We start from the raw sequence: 27,128 nt of genomic DNA, 5'->3' as shown, positions 1-27,128 counted from the left end.
ATAGTTCAACAATTTGTGTGGATCCTTCAACAATTAAGATAGATGATTGCCAATCTGACGAATCTGTTTGTTTCCACACAACTACAGCATTATGTGTTTTCCTTGATCCGTCCAGAAACACTGTTCGTGGTCCTTTAATAGGAACAGGAACACATCGTTTTTTTGGCTGCAATGGAATTTGAGAGAGGGATTGTAACAGCTTATGTTGTGGAAATAATCAGCTAGAGCGGCTTGCAGCAATAAGGATTCCCTATTTAATACCACAAAGTCATCTTTAGCCAGCGGCAGGTAAATAGTATCAGGATCACGTCCTGTCAATTGCTGACAACGATTCCGACCTTGTGCTATTAAGGACGCTATCATATCTACCTTTGTGGTTAATGTTTTCATGGGCGTATGAGACAATAAGATCCAGTCCAGAGTCTTCAACTCCTGCGTGTTAACACACCACTGACCTAAAAGAGCATAAGGCTGGAAAAAAGCATAAATTATATACAAATCTATTGGTAACTTGACATTGATTCTGGAAGCAAAGGAAGTTGCGATTTTATCTGAAACTTTCTGCAAGACAGTTTTTGCTCCTGGTGTCAATCTCCTGGAAGATAACAAATCTGAGTCCCCTTTCAACAAGGTAAATAGAGGGGACAACTCTTCAGTCGTAATGCTTAAAAGGGGTCGTACCCAATCAATTGTTCCTAATAATTTTTGTAGATCATGAAGAGTGGTGACCTGATCAACAATACGCAATGGTTGTGGGAACACTTGTGAAGTAAAAAGTTTCCATCCTAGATCCTTCCAGGGCTGCTCTGTCTGCACCTTTTCCGGGGCTATCTGTAACCCGTAGATCTTCAATGATGATTCTAATTTAGCAAAAGCAGTGGGCAGCACATTTTGTGTTTCAGCAGCAAGGAGGATGTCGTCCATATAGTGATATAAGTAGATCTGATTAAAAGATTGCCGTACTTCTTTTAGTGCTGCATCCACGACTACCTGGAAAATCGTGGGGCTATTCATCGTACCCTGTGGCAGAACGACCCAATGGTATCACTGCATGGGTTTTCTGTTGTTCATTGAAGGCACAGAAAATGCAAAATGAGCACAATCATCAGGGTGTAAAAAAATTGTAAAAAACCGGTCCTTTAAATCAATAACAAAAAGAGGACAATCTTTTGGAATCGTAGCTGGGTTAGGGACATTAGGCTGTAGTGGCTGCATTGGGCTCATCACTGCATTTATATCCTGCAGATCTTGTAATAATCTCCATTTACCAGACTTTTTTGGAATGACAAATATAGGGGTATTCTGTGGGCTGGTAGATGGTGCCAGATGACCTAATGCCAGCTGTTTGTCCACAAGGAATTCTGCTGCAGTAATTGAATTGTACACACTTTTTCCAACCAAGGGCTTGGATGTAAGAAAAACGGTTCTCGTCACGTCGCTTCTGGGTCGGGCCGGGCAGGCGTGCCAGGGACGGGGAGGGGGGGGCCAGGCCGGGCTGCCGGTTGCTGATGGAGGGGAGCCCACTGGCTCGGCAGGAAGGGGCGGCACGCAGGGTGCCGTGTGCTCCAGCAGGTGTGAGGTTCGCTGACCCATCTGGTGCGGTGACTGCTGGCACTGCAGGCTGTGCTGCGTTGGAGGGACTGCGTGGTTTTAGGCTGGAATTCACCCTGCTTTGATCTCAAGTCGGGTACGCCGACTGTCGTAGAGGGGCCCTGTTGTACTTTTGCGGTTGCAAGCTGAAATAGCAAGATCTCAGTGGCTTCCTCTTCAATTTGTCTCATAATAGCAGTTTGTAACCCATCTAAAAACTGAGCATAGGGTTCCCGAGATCCCTGTCTTATTGATACGAAAGACACTTCTCACCGGCCAAGATCTGGCATCTTTCACAAGGCCTTGAGAGTTAAATCCGCGGCTTGCACAAATACCAGTCTTGGCAGTGTCGCTTGTGCTCCCCCTGTGGCGTAATTTTCTTGACCCAGCAACTCGTTTTCTCCAATACTTAATCCAGCAGAAATATTCTCCATAACTTGCACAATTACAAGTTCCTTGTATTCTGATGCCCAGATGGTATATTGTGCAGATGATAGAACCATTCTAAGTGCTGATTGCCAATCAGAAGGGGTCATCACATAAGATTCTCCTATAGCCTGTATGAGGTTCATAGTAAACGAAGCCTGGAGATCATATTCTTGTATGGATTTACGAACCTCCTTAATAGCCTCATATGGTAAATAAGCATACTCTGGGGCTTGGTTAGGCTTATATACTACAGGCATAGCTTTAAGGATAGAAACATCTCCTTTGCAGAGCGCATCAATCCTACATTTATCTAACAATACGTTCGACCGTCCGACAACATTCAGTGGTCCCGTACGAGTCAGAGGCTGTGTAGGAGCCAAAGGGGGGGGGGTATAGAAGCAGAAGGGAGCGTTTTAGGAGCAAAATGGGGGGGTTTGATAAGTGACATACGCGCTATTGATTTTTGTCATTGTGCCTGTAAAATTTCATCTGCTGTGGGGGCGGGGGCTGCCGTAACCTTCACCGGAGTTAGCAGCGGGTATAAACCAGGTCCGTCCTCGGTGTCTATTTCTCCGGGATCAAAAGGGTCGTCAGATTCTGGCGGATCTACCCCCCGCATGCCCTGTGTTGAGTTAAGGGTTTCATCGTACATAGGACTAAAAGTTTCAAAAGACTGCAGCTCAGTCTGTTCCTGCTTTTGCAAGAACAAAGGAGGGGCGGCCGACGCTTGTAAGATAGTTTCTGCGGGTTTTAGAGCATTTAAAGCTGTATACACTGTTTTCCAAGTAATAATGATTTCCTCAGGGACTTCAAGCTGCAAGTCCTTTTTTGTCTGCAATTCCTCCCCCACCTTTGCCCACAACGAGCTATCATATGAACCTGAGGAAGGGTACCACGAGCAATAGTCTCTTATCCAAACTAACAATTTAACCAACTTTGATAAAATATCTTCATGGAGCTTTTGCTCCTTTGTAGCCGACTGTCCCATCTTATAAATCCGCAGCGGCTCACCTCAATCGTTCCAGCGAAGGGTGTTGTCTCCCCTTGTGCTGCACACGTGTGGATATATCTCTCCTCTTGGTCCCAGCTGCGGTTCACCACCGGTAATGATCTCCAAGTCTGAATATCTTCATGTCCAAATATCTTTATATCCAAATATCTTTATGTCTGAATATCTTCATGTTCGAAAACCCACGTTCGGGCACCATCTGTGGTGAATGACTTCACGGACCCCAATCTTGTGCTTGATCAGAATCATTTTATTGCTCAAGTGAATACCTTATATACTAATACAATAGTTACTAGAGCAAATCAGCTTTGGATTCGTGGCTTTGCGAATGCCAGTTCACAGTTGCTTTTTTCCAGGATCTTTTGCAGCTGGATGTGTGAAAACAGCTTATCTCCTGAGAACAGAGAAAGGAGGCACAGGATGCGCTGATCTTTCAGGGTCATGAGACAGTGCTGTTCTGTCTCAAGTTATATGGTTTCTCACATTCTGTGGTTCTGTGATGGAAATACTATTGCTCTAGGCAATCCAGGAGACTCCTGGAGTATATTGAGGATAACTTCTTAAGCCAGGTAATAGACAGCCCTACCAGAGGGGATGCAATACTGGTCCTGATGGTCACCAATGCAAGTGAGCTCATTGGTGATGTCAAGAATGAAGGTGGCTTGGGCTGCAGTGATCATGCACTGGTGGAGACTGGTAGTCTTGAGGGATACAGGTCATGCAAAGAGTAAAGTCAGGATCCTGAATTTTAGGAAAGCCAACTTCCAGCTCCTCAAGGAATCAGTCAGTAGGACCCCCTGGGAAATGGTCCTCGGGGACAGGGGAGCAGAACAGAGCTGGCAGATCTTTAAGGATGCTTTCCAGAGAGCCCAAGAGCTCTCAGTCCCCAGGTGTAAGAAGTCAGGCAAGGAAGGGAAGACACCAGCATGGCTGAGTCAAGACCTGCTGGTCAAACTAAAGGGCAAGTGGGAACTGCACAGGCAGTGGAAGCAGGGACAGGTATCCTGGAAAGAGTATAGGGATGCTGCCTGGTTGTGTAGGGATGAGGTCAGGAAGGCCAAGGTGCAGCTGGAGCTGAACTTGTCGAGGGATGCCAAGAATAACAAGAAGGGCTTCTACAGGTATGTCAACCACAAAAGGAAGGTTAAAGAAAGCATATTCCCCCTGATGAGCAAGAATGGCAACGTTGTATTAACAGACGAGGAGAAGGCTGAGGTACTCAACAACTTATTTGCCTCATTCTTCACTGGCAACCTCTCTCCTTGCCCCTCCCGAGTCGATGGACCACAAGATGGGGACCAGAGGGGCAAAGCCCCTCCCACTGTAAGGGAAGACCAGGTTCGGGACCACCTGAGGAACCTGAACATACATAAGTCTATGGGACCTGATGAGATGCATCCCAGAGTCCTGAGGGAATTGGCTGATGTCATTGCCAAGCTGCTCTCCATGATATTTGAAAGGTCATGGCAGTTAGGGGAAGTCCCTGGTGACTGGAGGAAGGGAAACATTGTGCCCATTTTTAAAAAGGGTAGAAAGGAGGACCCTGGGAACTACCGACCTGTCAGCCTCACCTCTGTGCCTGGGAAGATCATGGAACAGATCCTCCTAGAAGCTATGCTAAGGCACATGGAGGACAGGGAGGTGATTCGAGACAGCCAGCATGGCTTCCCCAAGGGCAAGTCCTGCCTGACCAACCTAGTGGCTTTCTATGATGGAGTGACTGCATCAGTGGACAAGGGAAGAGCTATGGATGTGATCTATCTGGACTTCTGTAAAGCCTTTGACACAGTCCCCAACAACATCCTTCTCTCTAAATTGCAGAGAAATATGGATTTGATGGGTGGACTGTTTGGTGGCTAAGGAGTTGGTTGGAAGGTCGCAGCCAGAGGGTAGTGGTCAACAGCTCGATGTCCAGGTGGATGCCAGTGACAAGTGGTGTCCCTCAGGGCTCCGTATTGGGACCGGTGCTGTTCAATGTTTTCATCAATGACTTAGAGAGATCGAGTGCACCCTCAGCAAGTTTGCAGATGACACCAAGCTGAGTGGTGCAGTTGACACACCAGAAGGACGGGATGCCATCCAGAGGGACCTGGACAAGCTGGAGAGGTGGGCCTGTGTGAACCTCATGAGGTTCAACAGGGCCAAGTGCAAGGTCCTGCACCTGTTGTCAGGGCAACCCCCTCTATCAATCCAGGCTGGGGGATGAAGGGATTGAGAGCAGCCCTGACAAGAAGGACTTGGGGGTACTGGCGGATGAAAAGCTGGACATGAGCTGACAATGTGTGCTTGCAGCCCAGAAGGCCAACTGTATCCTGGCCTGCATCAAGAGAAGTATGGCCAGCAGGTCAAGGGAGGTGATTCTGCCCCTCTACTCTGCTCTGATGAGACCCCACCTGGAGTCCTATGTGCAGCTCTGCACCTGTCAGCACAGGAAACGCATGGACCTGTTGGATCAGGTCCAGAGGAGGGCCATAAAAAAAAAAAAATCAGAGGGACAGAACACCTCTTCTGTGAGGAAAGGCTGAGAGAGAGTTGTGGCTGTCCATCCTGGAGAAGAGAAGGCTGCTGCTGGGAGACCTTATAGCAGTCTTTCAGTACCAGAAGGGACCTACAAAAAAGCTGGAGAGGGGTATTTTTACAAGGGCCTGTTGCGATTAGGACAAGGGGTAATGGATTTAAACTAAAAGAGAGTAGATTTAGATTAGATACGAGGAAGAAATTTTTTACCATGAGGGTGGTGAAACACTGGAACACGTTGCCCAGAGAGGTGGTAGATGCCCCATCCCTGGAAACATTCAAGGTCAGGTTGGATGGGGCTCTGAGTAACCTTGTCTAGTTGAAGATGTCCCTGCACATTGCAGGGGGGTTGAACTAGATAACCTTTAAAGGTTCCTTCCAACCCAAAGTATTCTATGATTCCTATTCTGTGATTCTATACCAGCAGTATGGGATCAGGAAAAGGAAGAATGTGAGATTGGCAGGAGGACAGACCATGCCTTGCTTATCTTGATCTGATATTTTTTACTGATCTTGATATCATTAAAAATACTTAATGGCAAAAGAAAAACTATGAACGCTGTTAGAACTGTTAGTGGCCAGAAGGTTATCTGAAACACTAGTAGCTGACCTTTTCAGGGAATGGTTAACTTTTTTTTTTTTCATCGCTCCCCATGCTGAGCTCTGCTCCTAGCATTCCTCCAGTCCAGCTGGATTAGCCCGGTGTTCTTGGGACCTGTTAAGGGTTGGGTTGCAGGTAGCTGGGTAGCAGTGTTCTTAATTCTTGTTTGCTGTCTCCAAAATGAGCTCTGTACATCCCGTCTAAGCCTGCTCTCGGTATTGATTGTCACCATATATGGCTTTTGCGCTGAGCAACATATGTAACTCTTCCCATATTCTTTATTTCTCATTCAATGCTTTTTCATTAAACCCTGGGCTGTTTTTCTCACAGCCTGTTGTTAAGTGTATTTTCTGATAGAGCTGTTGTGTGACCACTTTTGTTCACGAGTATGTTCTGTGGTCACCCACGGTTTGACCACTGCTGGTATGCACATTACCTTTGCTGACTTGCTTTTGACAAATTTTTAAAAACAAACAAAAAAAAATTACTCGACTGCTAATAATTTTTTCCTCCTGCGATTGAGTATTTGTAGATATGGCAGACAGAGCTTTCCTTTTCTTGGTGCATTGACTCTGCTCTACTTCAGAACTTGCTTTTTTACTGTTTGCCTACTGCTGATAGAATCTGGTCCAGTGTGGCTGTTGGATATAAAGCTGGTTGCCCAAATAAGATAGTAGAGAAGCAAAAACATCTAACTCTTTCTAAACTTTGAGAAGCGCAAGAAAATGGATTGGAGCTGCCATTCAGCTTTCATATATTGTTATATGCCCTTTGTAAGAAAAATACTTGCAGAGAATTAGTATTGAATTCTCTGAGTCATTCAGAAGTGAAACTTGCTTGTATATTTCACAAGTTTGGTAAATAATGTGTATTGCATACCTTGTGTTAAAATATTGAATCATTGATCCATAGAGAACCAGTTGTTAATGTAATTGTTCAATTACTGTTTGCAAGTCTTCAAAATTAAGACACAGAAACGAAGAACAAAGTTTTTGCTTTGTGTATTGCACAAGATGTTGCATTAGACTTTCCATTCAGTACGTTAATTCTAGTGTATTTAGTTTTATAGTTCATGAAGCAAATATTCATTAAGAAACAGTAGTCATCACACTGTTGAGTTTGCTCAATACTTTAGAATTACAATTTGGATCCATTTTTTCAGAATTTCTTGATTACTAATACGAGAGCTTATGTCTGGTGACTTAAAACTAATAATAAAATAATTTAAAAGGTTCTTAATGCTGCTATTTTTGGCGGGTGGGAGGGAGTTTGAAAGTTAAATTTTATCTGGGAAAAAAACTTGTATCCTTTTTTGCTTGATTCATGAAAAGCTGAAACATTTAAGAGCAAAATCCTTGCTTCCTGATGAAGTAGAAGGACGAGAATGAGAAATGTCAGGCCTCCCTGTCCAAGCTAGCATGTTCTGAGATGATTTTTTTTTTGGCCTTTTTGTCATTGCTGTTCAAATAAAGTACCACATGGCAGTCACTTAAGCACATCATTACCTTGACTCAGGAATAGCTTTTGCTGTATGAAGATCAGGATCAGAGCAGGATTAAGTCCTCAGTGGAGTACACTCTGGGTTGGTTGTAGTTTTTTGTGCTGAAGTACAGTGATATGGGGACCGGCAACCCAACTGTTGTCATGTAGGCAAACTTCAGCTTGACTAGAATAGATGGGGGTTTTGCTTTAGATTAAAAAATAAACAAAACCTGTAGGTTTAGGCTACAAAAGGAGGATGTCCTGCAATATGCAGGAAACTGCATTCACAGGAAAAATATTTTTTTTCCACAGATCCAACAGTATAATATTTAATAAACTGTAGTTTTAGCCAAGCTTGAGTTAAAATAGGAAGGTTTTTTTGAACTCTTCAGAAACTGTGTTCTATAAAAATACACACAATAATTAAATTCTGCAAAAAGATAACTACTTTACTGAGCAAAAGCTTTCAGATTTGGTTGGTCTTTCCCACCTACGTGGAGGAAAAGCACAGGAGTTCTTTGTGCAGGCAAGAGTAGATCAGTTTAAGCTGTCACATGAGAGGAAGATTAGTTGCTTCTGCTTTTTAGACAACAAGTACAGATTGTGAAGCTTCCGCTATCATATTGCATTGTTCATGAATTCAAGTCCAAGGGCCTCTAAAAGACTTTTTTTATATCATTTGGGAAGTTAATCATAGTTATATGAACAAATGAAATACTGTGTCATTCTTTCACTGCTGGGATAGTGTTTACTGTCTTGTATACAAAGTATTCATGCAACTGAGATGGTTCATGCCATGGAATAAGTAATTTAAAAGCTAGAGTAACTTTATTTTTAACTTGCACCTATATTATTTTGGAGCTGTGCTGTCTTATGCAGACAAAGATTTTTGTCTTTGAACTGATTCTTTTTTTTTTTAAAGGAAAAAATGTAAAATCAGCCCTTTTCAGACAGTAGGGGTATTTTTCCCCTATTTTAAGCTTTTGGGAATGTTCTTCATTTGGACTCTACCTGCTGCTGTAATGTCTTTTGTTTTTCATGAAGAATTGCTGGGTTTTGTCTCTTTCTAGAAAGCGATAGAATGAAATTCAGTGTTGGGACAAAAATAACTTGTCGCATTAGTTTTGAAGTTAAGCAAGCATTAATGCTTAACCTCTGAAAAAACATTCGTTCTTAAGTGGATTGGTTTTCTATTTATAAACATTTAAGTCTAATTGCTGAACATAGTTCTGTGCTTAAATTTGGTTTTTAACAGTAGGTTCAGATGTTGCTTGAAAGAAGATTAATTTTGTTTACAATATCCATCTGCTTATTATGTTCCAGCACTGAACAGGAAGAGTTATTTCCTGTCTCAGAATACTTTGTTTCCTTTGTCTACAATGGGGGGGGGGGGGGAACGGGACCACACGACTTCCTACCGACCAGTGAAAACTAATTTTTCTAAGTAGGGGTTTGTTATAAATGAACTTTAGTAATACGATGCTGATAGGCATTGTAATTTTAACATCTTATTGCAGTCATTGTTGTAGGTCATCATACAGCACACAAATGTAGTTTTAACTGCATAGCTAAAAGTTTTAGAAGTTGAAGACTGCATGTATGAAAGCAGTGGATGTAAATATGCAACTGCTTCTCATTGTAACTGAATTATTATATAGCCTTATCTTCCACTTTAAGTTGTCATTTTATTTTTGAAACAATTTTATTCTGAGAGTTGGCTTAATCAAACTTGCTTATTTTTAAAGACTGCTAACTTCAAGAAGATCGAAGGGGATCATGTACTGCTGCTTAAGAATGTGGTTTTCTTGGTGATTTAGCAGATAATTCAACAGAACTGGGTAATCTTCCAGACTGTTCATATTTGGTTTTCAGTGTCTGACAGCATTTTTTTTGCTGCTTTGTTGTTGCCAGCAATCACAGGCAATTACTTTGCTGTAGGTCAAAAAATCACAGGTCCAGATGGATTATACTTTCATTTTACAGATACGAACTTGCTGTGAGTTTTGCTCTAATTATAGCTGACTTGAAATGCTTTTCAGTCATCAGTCATTCTCAAGGACACTAGCCTTACTTTCATTATTTCTGTGTCTAGTTTAAACATACTGTGTATTAGTTTACAAGTCCTCTTTTTTTGAGGAAGAGGTCACGTATAGGAAAAGGCACTACATACATAGTTTCATGCTTGTGCATCCTATGAAGATGGAAACTTTTCACTATTAATTTATATTCATTTTATAAATTGTTTTAAAATAGAGACTGCAAGCTTTGAATTGCCAATGCATGCATGAACCATCACAACACTTCTGAAACTTTTGGTGAATGATATGACATACAGGGTAATTTTTGTATTGGTTTGATATTTGCCAAGACATTCCTCTTTACTGGGTGTCCAATGTTACAAGCAATACACGCATCTTAAATACTCCTCAAAACAGGTATGCTGCGAACTGCATACTAGCAAATTGGTCATAACTCTTGAAAGGCTTGCTGCAGTTACTTGGAAGTCATGTTTTAGTAGCTGCATTATAAGGAGAGGGAGAACAGGATGGCACAAAACTTAAGAATGCTATAGTATTATACCTTAACTAAAAATAATTGCATCTATGACTATACTTTTTTTTTTTTTATTTGCTGTAGTTGTGACATGGAGAATAGAGAAACCCTCAGGGGGTTGCAGAAGATGGATGACCGCCCAGAAGAGCGTATGATCAGGGAGAAACTCAAGGCAATGTGTATGCCAGCCTGGAAGCATGAATGGCTGGAAAGAAGAAGTAGAAGAGGCCCTGTGGTAAGTGGCACAGAAGTAAGGGCAATATCTGTGACAACTATAACAAATAAAAATCCCTTAAATTTCTTTCTTTTGGAAACCTCTTTATCGTTAACAATTTGTGGACTCTTAATTATGATTCTTCTGTTTGTTTTTTTAATGAGCTGTTTCACAGGAAATTGTGGCTTTCTGAAGTGTAAGCATTTATTAAGCTTTATTTTTTTTTAAAAAAAGAGCATATTGCTGTGCTGCTGACTGTGTAGTATAAAATACTGCTGTGACAACACTGCCCTCTGATGTCAACAGTAAAAGTAACTCTTGTTCATTAGATAAAAATTTACGTTTGAGTGTAAAACTGCGCTGTAGTGCTTTGTACTCCCTTCATTCTTTAGGGTTTCATGACTTCGCATTTCCTTAGCTTTTTGCTAGATGTATATACAAACTGCAAGTTTATTGGAACCAGAAAAATCAAATCTGAGTAACTTCTTCATATAAGTCTCAACTCTGCTAAAATTTGGATGCCAAAGCATTCCTATTAGCCTTTTTGGGTAATGCTTTTGTATAAATGGCTCAGAAGTAATTTTAAGAAAATTCAGACATATCAAACTGAAAACTTATTAAACACAGTTACGATTCTAACACTAGCATATTCAGTATAATGCTGGTTAATAGCAGCTAGTTACATGTAAGTGTAGTTGCATTGGTCAATGTGAATCCTGTGTAATGCTTGATGGGAGTGCTAATTTAAAGCTAAGATCATCTGATGCAGTACACAAGTGTTTGGAGGCAGCTTTTCTAGAACAGAAATAAGGGTTATGTTGGTAACTTTCTGTCATAAGAACACTGAAAATACTTAAAGTGCACCAAAAAAGCAATACCTCAAATAACACAAAACAGTTCTTACTTGAAAAAATTTTTAAATGCATCTTTGTTATTACATAATTTGAAATTATGGTTCCCTGCTCAGCCCACTTCCCTTGAGGTTCCTGGGTTTCTTTAATACAACTTTTGATGCTCCAGATCCTCAATTACTACCATTTTACACTTAAACTTTTTCAAGCACTCGCAACTGATAACTGTAGCTTGTCCATAGGCACATGAATTTGCATTCTGACCTTCCAGGAAAGAACAAAACATTACAGAAATCGGTAGGAAGAAAAAAAAGCCTGCATTGCTTTTCATACTCTTCCTTTATCCTGTTCATTTTCATAATCAGATAGCAATAAATTTTAAAACAACAGCAACAGAGGTTTCTGGAAAGTTCAGGTTCGCAAGATGTATATGTTCAATATGGTGATTTAAAGTAAAACAAGCAGTGCTTGGATCAAGGCTGTAAATGCAGGTCTTTCCTTTCTTGGGCAGTACCTAACTGCGAAGCTACAACCTCCTCATAGTCCTCTTCTTCCTGTAGCCTGTTGAAACTGAAATGCATTTCTGGATAGCAGAACAGCTTCAGCTGTATGAGTTAAATGCTTCAGTTTAAAATAGCATTTGACCTTGTGGATGCAGTCCAAATCATCAGGTAGAAAGGCACCGAGGCTGGACATTTCTTCCTTTCCTTTTTTTTTTTTTCTTTTTTTTTTTTCCACCCCCTAAATCGGAGACCTCTGCAACTTTCTAGGAGAGTCTGCTCCATTAATCTGAAGTGTTACTTAGAGCTTCCCTCCGGCTTTGAGTCAAGCCTCTAAGACATGGAGAAATGTAGAACTAAAACTGACTCTGCCTGCTGTGACTGCTTTTAATTCAGTTCCATGGGGCCTTACTCTTCTCATGCATTATGTAGGTCTGAAGGGCAGGCAGCTGAAAGTTGTCTTCAAATATTCCATATCTCAGTGTCAAAATTCAGTGTTTATGCAACAAAGCACTGTATTAGTAGTGTATATACTCACTCTTCTTGAGCACACGTGTCTGTTCATGTAGTGCAGCACTGTGCACAGTGATTAGCTCGGGTACCAGATGCAGTGTAGCTGTTTTACTTGTATTGCAGGCAGAAAAGTTGGCTGTGGTTCTTACAGGGCGCAGCACACCTTAATTTTGCTGTATTGCCTCTGAGTTTAAAGTAATTTTACTTTGCAGCAAGCATTCATATTGTGCTGCAGAAATAGCAATCCTAGTATTTATCATCTGATACTTACTGTATGTAACAGATGGATCTGAGGTTATAGCTCTTAAATAGACAATGCCTGTAGGGGAAAAAAAATTCTTTTGGCTCCTACTATCCAAATGGGAGAATTGCTGTCCTCTGAGATACCATGAATGACATTTACAGAAACACCTTGAGAATAAAATCAGTTGCTGCCACAGCTCTAATATGTGGCACAAATGGACAGGAAAAAAGGTTCTCGCTTTTGTGTTGTATATAGATTAACAAGATAGCCCCTATTAGATGTTAACATTAGAACCTGGGGATTATGCAAACTTTGGATGTCTAAATAATGGCTTAATTATAATGCTAGCAAAACAAGTTTTGATTAATTTCTTTTAATGTTTGCTTTAATGTAAAATGAACAATTTGTAATACTAACACATGGTTTAATTCCTGCAAGGTGGTGAAACCTATCCCTGGGAAAGAAGATGGATCAGAAATGAACAAACTCTCTCTAGAGCCTCGGGCTGAAAGACAAAGCAGTGCTTCACCTACACAGAAGGGAAAATGTAGTCCTAGTAGCTCTTCATCAACCTCTAGGATAGTTAAATCTGAATCACCAGGTGTTAGAAGAAAAAGGGTATCTCCAGTACCTGTAAGTTGCAAGCTGTGATGTAATCTTTAATTTGGCTATATACTGCAATTTTTTGCTTAGAGGGGCAATTGGTATCTAATTCTTCCTGAGTAGGCAAGATGCTGATATAAAGGGGTTATGACGGGGTATCGCTTGAGTGAGATATGCAAAGCATATCTCACATTACGCTTCTCTTGTGTGGAATTTTGTTCTCTGCTCTTAAGTGTATGTTTTCTTCTTAATTCAGTCCTTCTTTCAATTTTTATTTGTAGGAAATAAATTAAGAAATACAGGTACTCAGTTGTGAGGACATGTATGTTCTCTTAGCTTGATTTGCATGAAGAGGTGCCAGGAGTTTAGTTTTTGCACTTCGTATGTTTTTTGGGGTTTTTTGTATGGTGTTTTTTTTTTTTCTTCCCCCTGTGGTTTTGCATGTCAGTTCTCCAGGCAGATATATTCCCTTGGGGACAGGATTGTTGACTGGACACCACCAGCACGTGCACACAACCACCCCCAATTCTCTTCCACCTTGAGTTCTGGGCATGGGAGAAAACTAATAATTTTAAGTTCATATAGCCTAAGCAAGTTATAGTTTCTTGAGGTTTTGGAGACTCTCTTATGTTCTATGTCATTGGGGGGGGGGAAATACATAGCTAAACTTACTGTTGCCCTGGAAATGCTCATGATGGAATTGCTTATATAGTTTCAGAGTGGACGAATAACACCACCTCGACGAGCCCCATCTCCAGATGGTTCGTCTCCATACAGCCCTGAGGAAACAAATCGTCGTGTCAACAAAGTTATGCGAGCCAGGCTGTACCTGCTGCAGCAGATAGGACCAAACTCTTTCTTAATTGGAGGAGACAGCCCTGATAATAAATACAGAGTGTTTATTGGGCCTCAGGTAGAGAACGTTTTTGTTGTCTGTAGCTTTTATAAATTAATAGCTAATTTTGGAAAACTGTACAAAACCAAATTAGATCAAGCTAGTTGCCAACTGTTGCTAACGGTTCTATATAATGTTTAAAAGATGTAAACTATGATCATGTAATATAATGATCAGGTTGTATTTTTTCAAATACGTAACTAATATTAGTTTTGTCTGGAGTTTATCTTAAAAAAAAAAAAAAGACTCTGAGAAGTAATTTCTAGGAATGAGAAATATACAGAACATTAGAAGTGACTCCTAACTATATATCTTAAGTATTTTTGGCTGTAATTTGGCCACTTCATTTTCCTAGTTTCTTACTCTGAAATGCTATATTTCCTCTATTCATGGGATATATAAATGACAAGCACATGACGCAATTCCTTTAATGGTGTGATAATTTCATTAATACCTGTAGTGAGGTGGTTCTCAGAGACTTGCATAGTACTGCTGTGATGCTGTGTTGAGGAACACTTAGGTTTTTGAGTCAACAGAAGCATCTCATTTAAGTTTGACTGCTGTCATGTTATGGGTATATGATGATTATATGCATGAATTCCTTCTAGTGTGAAGTGTAGCAATAGCTTCAACTGATTTTAAAAAAATTAAAAAGGGGGAAAAAAGTCAAGAGAAAGCTGGTGTTATAATCTGCTTTTCCATACATATTCCTGAATAATGTTTGGGGGATTCACCTTTTCTGTAAGGCCGTGCAAGAAGATATTTATGTCTATATATGAAATATTTTGCATTAACTACTATTTTTAAAAGCAGGGGGAGGCACTAGTGTGTGTCTTCATGATGCACTTAATGATCTATGTAATTATCAACTTGGTAGAGCCCTAGAATATACTTTTCTTTGCAGACTTGTAGCTGTGGCCGTGGGACATTTTGTATTCATTTGCTGTTTGTTATGTTGCGGGTCTTCCAGCTTGAACCCTTAGACCCAGTGCTCTGGAGAAAGACACTGAAGAACTTTGAGGTAATAAATTTCTAATAGATCTAATGGCAGACCCAAAATACAATCCAGGTAAAAGTCTTTAGGGTGTTGTCTTAAAAACGCTGGGAACTGCTGTATTTCAAAGCAACAAGAATATATGTTTTTATTTAGGTCTTTAATTTGGGTTCAAGAACTCTGCAAGTAGAAAAAAATCTGCAAATAAAAAGCATAACTAAAAGAATTAGAGCTGTAATTTAGTGAGTAATTGAGGTCTTGGATTTTCTGCTTAAATTTGTGTATCTGTCTCGCTGATTAGCTGAAGGTAAACAGAACAAGGACCTTCAGAAGTAACTGTGTGTATACTTAAAGCTATTATTTTTAATAAGAAAATAGATTTTTGTTGTCAAGTTTCTTGTGTTCTATTTATTAGTAAGACTTCTGAAATTCCTGCTGCTGCTAATGCGTTATTGTGAAGGTGAATATATCTTTCTTAGCAGTAGTTAAGCTTCAGTAATATTACCTTTTAAATACAAGCTATTCATAACATAAATGACTTGCTATCTTTTTCTGATGTTAGGTTGAGAGTTTGTTCCAGAAATATCACAGTAGGCGTAGTTCAAGGATCAAAGCTCCATCTCGTAACACCATCCAGAAGTTTGTCTCACGCATGTCAAATTCTCATACATTGTCATCATCTGGTACTTCTACATTTAGTTCAGAAAACAGGTTAGTATTTTTCTAAAGGAATTAAAAGCTTTATTATGTAGGTTTTCTCTAATTTTCAAGGTTTAGAATCACCTACTTTCTCTCTGTTCAAAGCTGCTTTCATTTCAAGCCACGTTAAGTCTCTGTATTTGCAAACAATCAAGAGTCAAGCATATCTTAGTCACAGCCATACCAAGTGGACATATTTGCTTTATACCTTCTGTTTGAAAAATGTTAAGTAGAGTTGTGAAAATAATTTTTGACTCTCTGAATTTGGGAAACAAACTCTAGAAATGTAAGTGATCATCTCCAAGACTGAAGCATATATTAACTTTGGAAACTTGTTTATTTGTGTGCATTTGTTCAAATACAGCGCTTTTGTAAATGTTGACAAATGAAGAAACAGGATTTCGTTTTCTTTTTCTCTTGTCCTAATAACTTTGTACTACTTTGGATAAAATGCTTGTGCTTATGACAACATACTGAAAAATTTCTGGATAAATGTACTGTTTGTGTAAACACATATAATAAATGCTTGTTATATATCTATATATATTTAAGCATATATTTAAAAAAAATCCACTTAATGCAAAATTAGTAGTGAAACTGTTTTAAGGGAGTTATTAAACTATTATTTTTATAGTTTATACCATATTAAAGGATGCCTTATTTATCAATTTTAAGTGATGCTTGATTCTTTGATAGATTTTTTTTTTCCTGACTTCTACTTGAGTGCTTTTGCTTGTTCTTTTTCTTTATTTTGAAAAGAGATTGTTTAGCTTTTTAAACAAGTGATTTGTGCATGTATTAGTTAGTGGACTGAGTGAGCTAGACATCCTATAGAGTGATCACACCACAGAAGGCAACCAAAACTGAGGCTTTCTTTTGTCTAAAGTGGAACTTAGAGTACCTTGATATGTTACTTTGTGATAATAACCATATAGTTAGATGAATATATTCAGACAGGTTTATAATTCTGATATACAGATTGTGACCTTAATTTCCCAATAGTCTTTCAATTATTTTTCCTAGTTCTCAAATTGTGTCATTGTAAATAAATTATATAAGTAGTTCCAGAGTGTATTATGTATTGAACTGGCTTGCCAAATAAACCAACCAGTTACTTTAATTATATACCTTGTGTAGGAAGATTTTTTTTTTTCATAGGAATGGCTGTGAGTTGGACTGTGAACTTTGCTACATTAGTTCTCAGTTTTGACAGGATGAAAGAAGGGGAATAAGTGCCTAAGGCTGAGCCTTTCAGTCTCTAATTGGTGTCTGATCTGGTTTGAAAAGATGTCATGCATTTTGTGATGTTCCCTTTCTTTTCAAGTGTTGTCTGTACTCAGTGCTTCTGAAAACTTGGTTGCTCACTTATTCAGTCCAAGGTTTAAGAGAATGATTCATGAATAGCATATAGTTAGTTGGAAGTGACTGTTTCAAACTGGAAGTTAATCTTTTTCACTATTAAAGCCTGTTATGAATTCTGATATGCCATATTTACAATCACAAATATTTATTTTTATAGTATGAAGGATGAAGAAGAACAGATGTGCCCCATTTGTTTGTTAGGCATGCTGGATGAAGAGAGCCTAACTGTGTGTGAAGATGGCTGCAGGAACAAATTACACCACCACTGCATGTCAATATGTATGTTGTCATCTTTGTCTTGTTAAGTTCTGGTGACTCTAAATATGCAAAAATATTATAACTTTGTGTGTTGTAGGGGTTTTGTTTGTTTTGAAAGTTAAACAAACCTGCTCTTAAGTGATGACTGTAGCTCTTTGAGAGTTTGGTATCATTCAGGTACTATTGATATGTCTTATCAGTTATCAAATTACAACTTAATTTGTGAATGCTTTGAGCAAGAAGTTAACTGCAGGGCTAGAGGTTTGAGCCTCTTACCTGAGTGAGATCATCATGTCCAATTAGAGCAAGGTTAGGAACCTCTCTGGTTAGGTTACCTCTCTGACTTGTCATTAGAATGCATGAAAGTCATCTAGGATTATATAGTGAATTATGGAGTATGTTTTTATATACTGCGTTAAATAAAGTATATAAATAGTTTGCTTTAACAAATAAAATTCCATCTCCCATGTTTTAATACTTTTTCAAAAGTATTGCTTATGTTTGAGGTACAAAAAGAACTGCATTTCAATTAATAACTTTTAATATTAATTGTAGTGCTAAGCTGAAGTGTTTCTGCATGCAAAAATGTTTAAATGTGCATATTTATCAGGCTTCTGCACTTGGCTCAGTTCAGAAGCATTTATCCTGAAACCGATGTTCTTCAGTAAAACTTAAAAATAATAATGCCATCTTCTAGTTTTATGCACTGTAAAACTGAAATATGTATTATCATGTTGCTGTGTTCCAGGGGCAGAAGAATGCAGAAGAAACAGAGAGCCACTTATATGTCCTCTTTGTAGATCTAAATGGAGATCTCATGATTTCTATAGGTAAGGATTCAGTCTGAGCATAACAAACTATCTGTTTCTGGATCCTTAGTTGATGTTCCTAAATAGGCTACAGTATTTACTTTGGTAAATGTTTCATTTGTTAATCTATGTTATTTGTTGTTAATCTGTAGTCATGAATTGCCAAGCCCTGTGGATTATTCTTCTGCTCTCCATGTGGTTCATCAACAAATTCAGCAGCAATTTACAGTTGGATCACAGAGAAGAAACCAAGATAGCAATTTTAACCTTACTCGTTATGGAGTCCAGCAGGTCCCTTCTGCCTTTAAAGATTTAGCTGAGCCATGGGTTCAGGTAATTTTACTTTGTAAAAGAAGCTTCAAATCTAAAAAATGATATTTTTTAACTGTTTTGCTAGATCTGTCAAATCAACAATTCAATATTTATTCTGAATCCTATCAGCTTTATGGTTGATTATTATTGGAAAGAATTATATTTAACTTGCATCAGAAGAGAAGTTTTTCCAGTCTTGTTTTCACTGGGGTTTTCAGTTTTGGACTTCATCTCAAGCCTTTTATTAAAGGTCTATGTAATAAAATGTAGTATTCTTAATTCTAGTTTTGGTTGTGCAAGTGTCACATAAATACAAAGTTGGCATTTACTCTTACCCAAGTTGGGTTGCAGGAGCCAAATGTTCTAAACCTCTAGAGTCTAGAGGTGGGTTCAACTGAGCAGGGATCACATACTTAAAAGAGTGGGAGAACTTGCATTGCTTATATGTCTGCTGTATCTTTTGTCTGATATAGCTGGACCTCAGTTTTAGGACTGTTTATATCAATATCTAGAAATTAACTCCATACTGAATAATTAAAATTCAGAGTGAATGAAACCATCCATACAGTCATTCCCCCACTTCTTTTAGCAGAACTGATGACTTAAAAATGAAACATCATAAATGATATCACAGAATCGTTGAGACACTACCTTCTGGCACATTTTTTCTGTCAGGCTTCTTAAGGTGATCTTTCACCAGAAACATTTCTTTGCTCTTTTTGATTGCTCTTCTTAAGTACTTAAGTTGCAGTATTATTCAATTTGACTCTTGTAATATTGCTTTTTCCTTGGCAGGTATTTGGAATGGAGTTAGTTGGCTGCTTGTTTTCTCGAAACTGGAATATACGAGAGATGGGGCTTAGACGTCTTTCCCATGATGTTAGTGGTGCTCTGTTACTGGCTAATGGTGAAAGCACTGGAAATTCTGGAAGTAGCAATGGAAACAACACAAGTGCTGGAGCTTTGGGAGCAGTTAGTGGGTCATCTCAGACCAGTATCTCAGGAGATGCAGTGGTAGAATCCTGCTGCAGTGTGCTGTCCATGGTCTGTGCCGATCCTGTCTATAAAGTATATGTTGCTGCTTTAGTAAGTAGCTGTTTACTCATTGTATTCTAGTAATTTCCAAATGACTTCATTTTTGAAAGGGAGGAGATATATGAAGTCGGGAATCCTAATAATTGTATTTGAGCACCACTGATGACTTAAATTTTAACCATCATCTGAAAGCAGGTTGAACAAAATCCTCAGCAAGAGTGAAATGGCATGACTTCACTGGTCAAATATAAGGAAATGCTTGCTACAGTGCTAAGTATTAACAGTACTTGTATGACCGGATTCTTTCCAATCTCAAAAAATACATGACTAATTCTAACAGTGAATATATAGTAAGCTGTTTGTTCTTTGAACATTTGACTGATATTTTGAATACAATTTATATAGAACTATTTACAACTCTTAAAAAAATAAATATGTAGCTAATTTGATTTCATATGTGTGGTGGTTTTTTTTTCTTTCTCTTAGAAAACCTTAAGAGCCATGCTGGTATATACTCCTTGTCATACTTTAGCAGAGAGGACTAAACTACAGCGACTTCTCAAGCCAGTTGTAGAGACAATATTAGTTAAATGTGCAGATGCCAACAGGTATGGTGTCTTGTGAACTTCAAACTCATTTTGGATTGTTACTGAAATGTCTTGAAGCTTCATTTGTTGCTATTTTATATGGAACTAGGCGACCATTTATAAGTGGCAGTGAACTAAAATGTGTGGATCATACGTATAAATGTTTCTGTTAAAGTCTAGTTGCTACTGACCAACTTCTGCCTTGAAAGATGTACGTTTTGAAGGCACCTGATTATTATTTTTCCAGCACTTGCAGATCTTAAATGATGCTTTGCTTGCATAAGGCCTTTTTTTTTATTATTTTTCCCTTAAAATAAAGGAAGATATGTTGGGTGCACTCATCAAGTCCCCTCCAACTCAGTTGACATTGCTTTGATCTAATTCTCATGACTCCTCTTTAAGCAGTCAGCAAGTACTAATCATCAAATTTTGTATCTTTAATATATATATGTTTCCTACTTCAATAAAAGCTGTTGTACATCTGTCATGAAGTGTTAACATAACACTGCTACTTTTTACTTCGTAGTGTAATACTGAGATGGCTATTCTGAGTGAATGCATTTGGCAGGTCTGGCTTGAGTAAGCCTTGTCTTCCTCTCCCAAGCTACCCTGTCTGCTCTGCCAGATCAACCATTTCTTCAGCTGTATTGTAAACTAGATGCAGAAGTCCACCAGATTTGATATTTTTGTTTGTTTGTTGTTTTCTCTTTCAGTTTAGTTCCTAAGCAGCATTGCTTCTGAAACTGCAACTAGAGATGCACTGGCAATAGTTTAGCAATAGACAATCTAAAATTAAAGATATAAGTGAAATAGAACTGTTCCTTTTGGTGCTGGATTCCTGATTTGGCCTGTTTGTGCAAGAGGATGAGATCCTAATGTGCAGTTGAATTAACTTCTTTTAATAAGGAGATTATTGCCTGAAAGTCTAAAAGAATTTGAGAAATGGGGAAGCTGATTTCTACTTGGGTTTCTTATTTATTAGTGATAGAAATTACATTTCTGGAAGTGTCCTTGTAAAAAATGTCACAACTATTGATAGTTTACAGATAGAGGATTATAGAAGTATATTGAAATAGTGATGTGAAATAATTTTCCAAGCATAATTCCAAGCTAATGATTATTGAAATGTAATGATTTTTTTTTTTCTTGAAAGCATCTGCTAAAAGTTGTTTGGGTTTTTTGTTTTAATTTTTTATAGTCGAACAAGTCAACTTTCAGTCTCAACACTACTGGAGGTGTGTAAAGGCCAAGCAGGAGAGCTGGCGGTTGGGAGAGAAATACTTAAATCTGGTAATAATAGCTCTTCATATATAATTGAATTATTACAAACAAATGTATTGAAGTGTTTTAAATTTAATATAGGTTTTATCCTGTATTTGCCAGCATAACAAAGAGAACAGTGTTGCTCTCAGCAGTTTGGGAGGGAGGGTGGTGTTAATTTGGGCACACGTGTATTTCTGTGATATAATTCTGATCTTATTTAGATCAAAATTTAGATTGTGAACATATCTAATCCTTATTTTATCAACTTTTTTTATAGGGTCTATTGGTATTGGTGGTGTTGATTATGTCTTAAACTGTATTCTCGGAACCCAAACCGAGTCTAGCAACTGGCAAGTGCTACTGGGGCGACTTTGTCTAATAGACAGACTTCTGTTGGAATTTCCTGGTGAATTTTATCCCCATGTTGTCTGTGGAGGTGTTTTACAGGCTGATACTATAGTAGACAGGTACTTACTTACACTATGTGACTGTTACTCTTTGTAGTTGAATGTGTTGTTGTTGGTTTCTTAAAAAAATAGTGTATATTTATATGCAAAAGTGCACCTACTTTACAGAGTAAATGGTTGCCTTTTTTTAACTTCTGACCTGTGAAACAATTCTGAAGCACCAGTGCAGCAATAAGTCTCCTTTCTACTGCAGAACTGACAGCTAAATAGATTATCTTGAAATGGCTTTCTTAGCGCTGCTGAACTAGAGCATATCAGTTTATAAGACACTTCTTTTGTTTTTTAACTTTCAGGTATAAGAAACTTCTCTCCCTCTTAAATTTCATCTTGCAGTCAATTGACAATTCCCACTCAATGGTTGGAAAGTTATCACGGAGAGTATTTTTGAGTGTAGCAAGAATGGTGGCAAGAGTGCCCCATGTTTTTGTAAAGCTGTTAGAAATGTTGAGTGTGACAAGCTCAACTCATTATGCAAGGATGCATCGACATCTGATGGCAATAGCAGATGAAATGGAAATTGCAGAAGCCATCCAGCTAGGCATGGAAGAAATGAACTCTGGGGAATGTCGACATGAAGACTTTTTGAAGCTACCTGTACCAGATAACTCTCCAGAAGCTACAGAAAGTAATACTCCTAACAATACTGTCCAGTTATCAAGGAAAAGTGTAAAAAGTTTAAGCGATAAAAAACTGACTGCCAGTCCAAAGGACGCATCTGAGATGCTAACTGGCCTTGCTGTGGGACTTCCTGTTTCATCAGTAACCACTGAGCAACCAAAGCCAGCCATTCAAAAAAAAAGAAACCCCCCCAGTCAGTGTTTGAACTCTTCTACTTTATCCAGTCATTCTCAGTCACTATTCTCAATGCTTCTGTCTCCTTCAAACCCATCTGTTCTAGCTGGCACTGTAACAGATGTCTCTAAATTCAGACCTTGGGGATTTGTTCCCTGCAAAATCCCCTCACGTTCTCCTCAAACACAGCGGAAACTTTCTCTCCAGTTTCAGAGAAACTGTTCTGAAAATAAAGAACCAGAGAAACTTTCTCCAGTTTTTACCCAAACCAGGTCATTTCCATCCAGTCACATACACAGACCAAAGTCATCGCAACCCACCCCAAGTGATGTGAACAAGCAGGGAGAAACCTCAAAATACAGTATGACACTTGACCTGAATGATATTTTGCAGTGCGATAACAATAGTAGTAGCAGTGAGGTTATACCAAGTGAAGATACAGTGTTCACACCAGTAGATGAGAAATATCAATTAGATGTTAATGCAGAGCTCAATTCCAGTATTGAGGACCTTCTCGAGGCCTCCATGCCAACGAGTGATGGCACAGTTACATTCAAGTCCGAAGTTGCAGTTCTTTCTCCTGAGCGGGCAGAAAATGATGATACTTACAAAGATTATGTAAATCATAATCAAAAATGCAAGGAAAAGATGGAAGCTGAAGAGGAGGAAGCTTTAGCTATTGCTATGGCAATGTCAGCATCTCAAGATGCCTTGCCAATAATTCCACAACTACAGGTCAAAAATGGTGAAGGTATCATAATCATTCAGCAGGATGTAAGTATACATATGGTAATTTAGCATGTCTCAGCTGGGGTTCACTGAATTTATAAAGCACTGCTGTTGTATTTCCAAAATTATATAAAACATAAAGGGACTCAGTACCCTCTCCTAGAAGTTGGGAGTATGAACAGTTGTCCTGGGTTCGGCCGGGACAGGGTTAATTTTCACCAGAAGCCAGGAGGGGACCTAGCCGGGTGGGCTGACCCAACCTGGCCAAACAGAGCAGGGTATTCCATACCATGTACTGTCATGCTGGGTTCCAGTTGGGGGAGCTGGGCGGCGGGAAGGCAGTTGCAGCTCGGGAGTGCGTGCGGCAGCAGGCGGTGAGAGTGGCTCTGTGTGTTCTGCGGTTTGTGTTGTGTATTCTCCTTATCTGTATCATTGTTGTTACTGTTTGCTTGTTTGCTGTTCTGTTAAACTGCCCTTATCCCAACCCATGAGTTTCTGCCTGTTTCTTTCCATTCTCCTCCCCACCCCAGCGGGGGGAGGGGTGACAGAGCGGCCGTGTGGCCCTGTTGTTGCCGGCCACAGCCAAACTCCAACATTAAATTTGGCGCCCAACATGGGGTGAGGATAACGGCAGGGCTGAGCAGAGTGTGTTAAAATAACTTTCTTAGATTTTGTTATAATTTGTTATGCACATTTACTGCCAGTCGCCGGTAAAAAATGTTTCTGTCTTTGATCAAGTGGCTGTGGTATGTGAACCCTTACCTGCTATATGTGTTCATTGCCGTGCTGTTCATCATCGCTGGGAAAAGGATCAGGATTACGATTCTGCTGTACTGTATAATATTGGCATATGATATGATAACATCACTGGGCATGAAATTAGGCTTGTATTTGCATGCGGCACTGCGGTCATTTCCATACTTTGGATCCTATCTCTCAGAAATTAATAATCGAACCCCCTCTGTGGGAAAAACCAGAGGGGATGCTTTCCCCCACTCTTTCTCCTTCAGGCTAGTCCTAACAGCTTTTGAGAATTTCGAATACCCGTGGGATGCTCAGAATCACAGAATCACAGAATCACAGAATGGTAGGGGTTGGAAGGGACCTCTGTGGGTCATCTAGTCCAACCCCCCTGCCGAAGCAGGGTCAACTAGAGCAGGCTGCATAGGACCTTGTCCAGACGGGTCTTGAATATCTCCAGAGAAGGAGACTCCACAACCTCCCTGGGCAGCCTGTTCCAGTGCTCCATCACCCTCAGAGTGAAGAAGTTCTTCCTCATTTTCAGATGGAACTTCCTGTGCTTCACTTTGTGCCCATTGCCCCTTGTCCTGTTGCTCCTATTGTTCTGACTCCTGAATGGGTTTCAGGTCTTGTTTAGGGTTAAACAGGTAGCTAACAACATTGTGCAGAGACCTGCCCCGAGGCTGGATAGCTCTGAGTGGCTGGGTGTGTGGTATGGCATGGGCAAGTACCTAGGGCAGTGGGCACCCCAGGTGTTTTTGAAACTCACCCCTGAGCAAGTTCAGAATCCTGACAAACTAGTAAAATACTTGGAAAAAGTGTGCTGCCACCCTGGGAACTCCAGAGAGACACAAATTATTACAATGTGCTGGGGTCTTGGGGTGTGGCCCACGCCTATGGAGCTGCTCTGTTCAACACTGTTCGGTGCTCTAAAGGGGAAGGGGGGGGGGGAAATGAAGTGGCAGGCACTGCGACTGGTGCTGCCCCCCCAGCCGGCCCTGCAGCCCCTCCAGCCCAGGAGGCAGTCACAGCCCCCCGACCGTGCGGCACCACGGCTGCTGCAACAACTGGCGCTGCCCTGGCTTCCCCGGCAGGCACAGCAGCTGCTCCAGCTCTGGCAGCAGGCACCACGGCTGAGCCAGAAAACCAACCTGTGCCGGTAGCAGTCGCCCCTGTACACGAAAAGAAAGACGCGAAGAAATCGGATCGCTCCTTGAGGGATGACAGTGAGCCAGGGTCATCACAGGAGGCAGAACCAGACCCAGATCATCACCCGATCCCTGTCCCTGAGCGAGCTGCGAGACATGCGGAAAGATTTCAGCCGCCACCCAGGCGAACACATTGTCACCTGGCTGCTGTGGTGCTGGGATAACGGGGCCAGCAGCTTGGAATTAGAGGGCGGGGAATGAAATGTTGGATTTTGTGATCCTTTGCATGAGGTAACAACATGTAAAGCATAAAATGACAGAAATAAGTAAAAAACATTATTTTGTTTTTGTTTACTATAGGTGCTGACTAAAACCTTGACTAGACATGAGATCAGGAATAGAAAAAAGTCTTGCTCCTATTTGTGTCCTTATATCTTGCCTTTTACCTTCAGGTAGTAACATAGAGGAGGCTCTCTGTTCTTACATACAGTAGAAATATGTGGATTAAAGAACACACTGGTGTTCCGGTCTCAACTGAAACATATATAACATGCAGTATAAACAACTGTAAGGTAGAGGAGAGGCATGTAAACTTGCATATTTCATAACCTTCCAGAATGTCTGTATTTTAGATGCATATTATTAAGCATAGGATTGATTTGGAATTTAATTTGCAGACACCAGAAACCCTGCCTGGACATACCAAAGCAAAACACAATTACAGAGAAGATGCAGAATGGCTTAAAGGTCAGCAAATTGGTCTTGGAGCTTTCTCTTCCTGTTACCAAGCTCAAGATGTAGAAACAGGGACATTAATGGCTGTAAAACAGGTAAGGACTTCAGTTTCTTAAATATATTTGTGCTTGTTCTTCAGTATTTCTTTGAAATACTAAATATAAAAGCTCTCTGCTCTCACAGGCTTCTATTCCCTACTTTCTCTTCTCCCTGTCATGTGTACTCACGTGATACATAATACAAAGTCTTTACATGCATGGAATTAGCATAATGTTTTCAGTTTCTTTTACTTCTCCTTAAAAAAAAAAAAGAGTATTCTTTTATATCCCTCTTTCATAGTTCTTCAAATGCATTTTTGTTTTTATCAAGTTCACAAATCAGTGACAGAGATAAGAATGGAGTCCAGGTCTCTTGATTCCAAATTATTGATGCTCTATTTGAAAGATAACTATTAAAAGCAATTTCCCCTTGTCAAGATTTTTTTTTTTTTCCTAAAACAGTTTAAGCAGAGGAAATGTAGTTTAATGCTTGTTTTCTCTGATCCAAAAGCCAACTTTGAGGAAAGTATTTTTAATATTTAAATTTAGATACAAAAATGTGACTGAAGAGGCCCAAATGCATGTGATTTGCTCAAGATTTTGGAAGGTTCTAGACGTTGAGAATCTTCCATGCTTAAGGTGCCCTAGGCCTGAATCAGTGATACCAACATAGAGAGAATCTTAGTCCTAACACTTTCTTATTAATTCTAGAATGAGCTTATATCTGTGGAATTGAGCAATTTCAAAACATTTAATCAGGGAAAGAATATCTGTCATCAGGTATATCTCCTTTGAAACTCTCTTGCTTGTAAAAGAGTAGGACTGTCCATGTGGTCTTTGAGGCTCCTCCTGGAGAGATGATGATGATTCTGAGGCCTAGGGAAATTCTCTGCAGCATGCTATTTCAGATTTAGTATGGATCAGAGCTGAAGTTGGCTCCAGTTCTGTTCCTGGACTTCTGATTGACTTTATTTTGCCCATTGACTTTCTGGGATAAGAGGTTTAGTTGTGAAACAAGCAGTATGGTTAAACTGGTAAAAAGTCTTACAAATAACGTCACTGTCAGAATCCTGTTTCAGGCCTTATCTTTCTTCCTTTTCTTCAACATCTGAAAAAAAATTCCTACTTTAAGCAGAGGAGAGCGAAGAGGGAAGTTTC

At 39.6% G+C, this 27,128-nt stretch overlaps 1 protein-coding gene across 4 annotated transcripts in view; it reads left to right on the top strand.

Annotated features, from left to right (window-relative positions):
- Nucleotides 1-27,128, top strand: part of LOC104337710 (mitogen-activated protein kinase kinase kinase 1) — a 287,667-nt gene that overhangs the window by 251,852 nt on the left and 8,687 nt on the right. For all 4 annotated transcript variants that reach the window (XM_075446282.1, XM_075446280.1, XM_075446279.1 and 1 more), the window contains 14 exons: nucleotides 10,266-10,416; nucleotides 12,942-13,136; nucleotides 13,819-14,019; nucleotides 14,906-15,022; nucleotides 15,558-15,706; nucleotides 17,214-17,335; nucleotides 18,063-18,144; nucleotides 18,276-18,456; nucleotides 19,231-19,521; nucleotides 19,957-20,078; nucleotides 21,256-21,347; nucleotides 21,598-21,787; nucleotides 22,081-23,353; nucleotides 25,875-26,027. In XM_075446282.1, the coding sequence (XP_075302397.1) occupies nucleotides 10,273-10,416; nucleotides 12,942-13,136; nucleotides 13,819-14,019; nucleotides 14,906-15,022; nucleotides 15,558-15,706; nucleotides 17,214-17,335; nucleotides 18,063-18,144; nucleotides 18,276-18,456; nucleotides 19,231-19,521; nucleotides 19,957-20,078; nucleotides 21,256-21,347; nucleotides 21,598-21,787; nucleotides 22,081-23,353; nucleotides 25,875-26,027 (3,312 nt within the window). In that variant the 5' untranslated portion in view covers nucleotides 10,266-10,272. The remainder of the gene's footprint in view (nucleotides 1-10,265; nucleotides 10,417-12,941; nucleotides 13,137-13,818; nucleotides 14,020-14,905; nucleotides 15,023-15,557; nucleotides 15,707-17,213; nucleotides 17,336-18,062; nucleotides 18,145-18,275; nucleotides 18,457-19,230; nucleotides 19,522-19,956; nucleotides 20,079-21,255; nucleotides 21,348-21,597; nucleotides 21,788-22,080; nucleotides 23,354-25,874; nucleotides 26,028-27,128) is intronic.

The sequence above is a fragment of the Opisthocomus hoazin genome, chromosome W (assembly GCF_030867145.1).
Source record: "Opisthocomus hoazin isolate bOpiHoa1 chromosome W, bOpiHoa1.hap1, whole genome shotgun sequence".
In the NCBI taxonomy this organism is placed as follows: domain Eukaryota; kingdom Metazoa; phylum Chordata; class Aves; order Opisthocomiformes; family Opisthocomidae; genus Opisthocomus; species Opisthocomus hoazin.
Note: the sequence above shows the minus strand (reverse complement) of the source record. Positions and strands in the feature narration are given on the sequence as shown.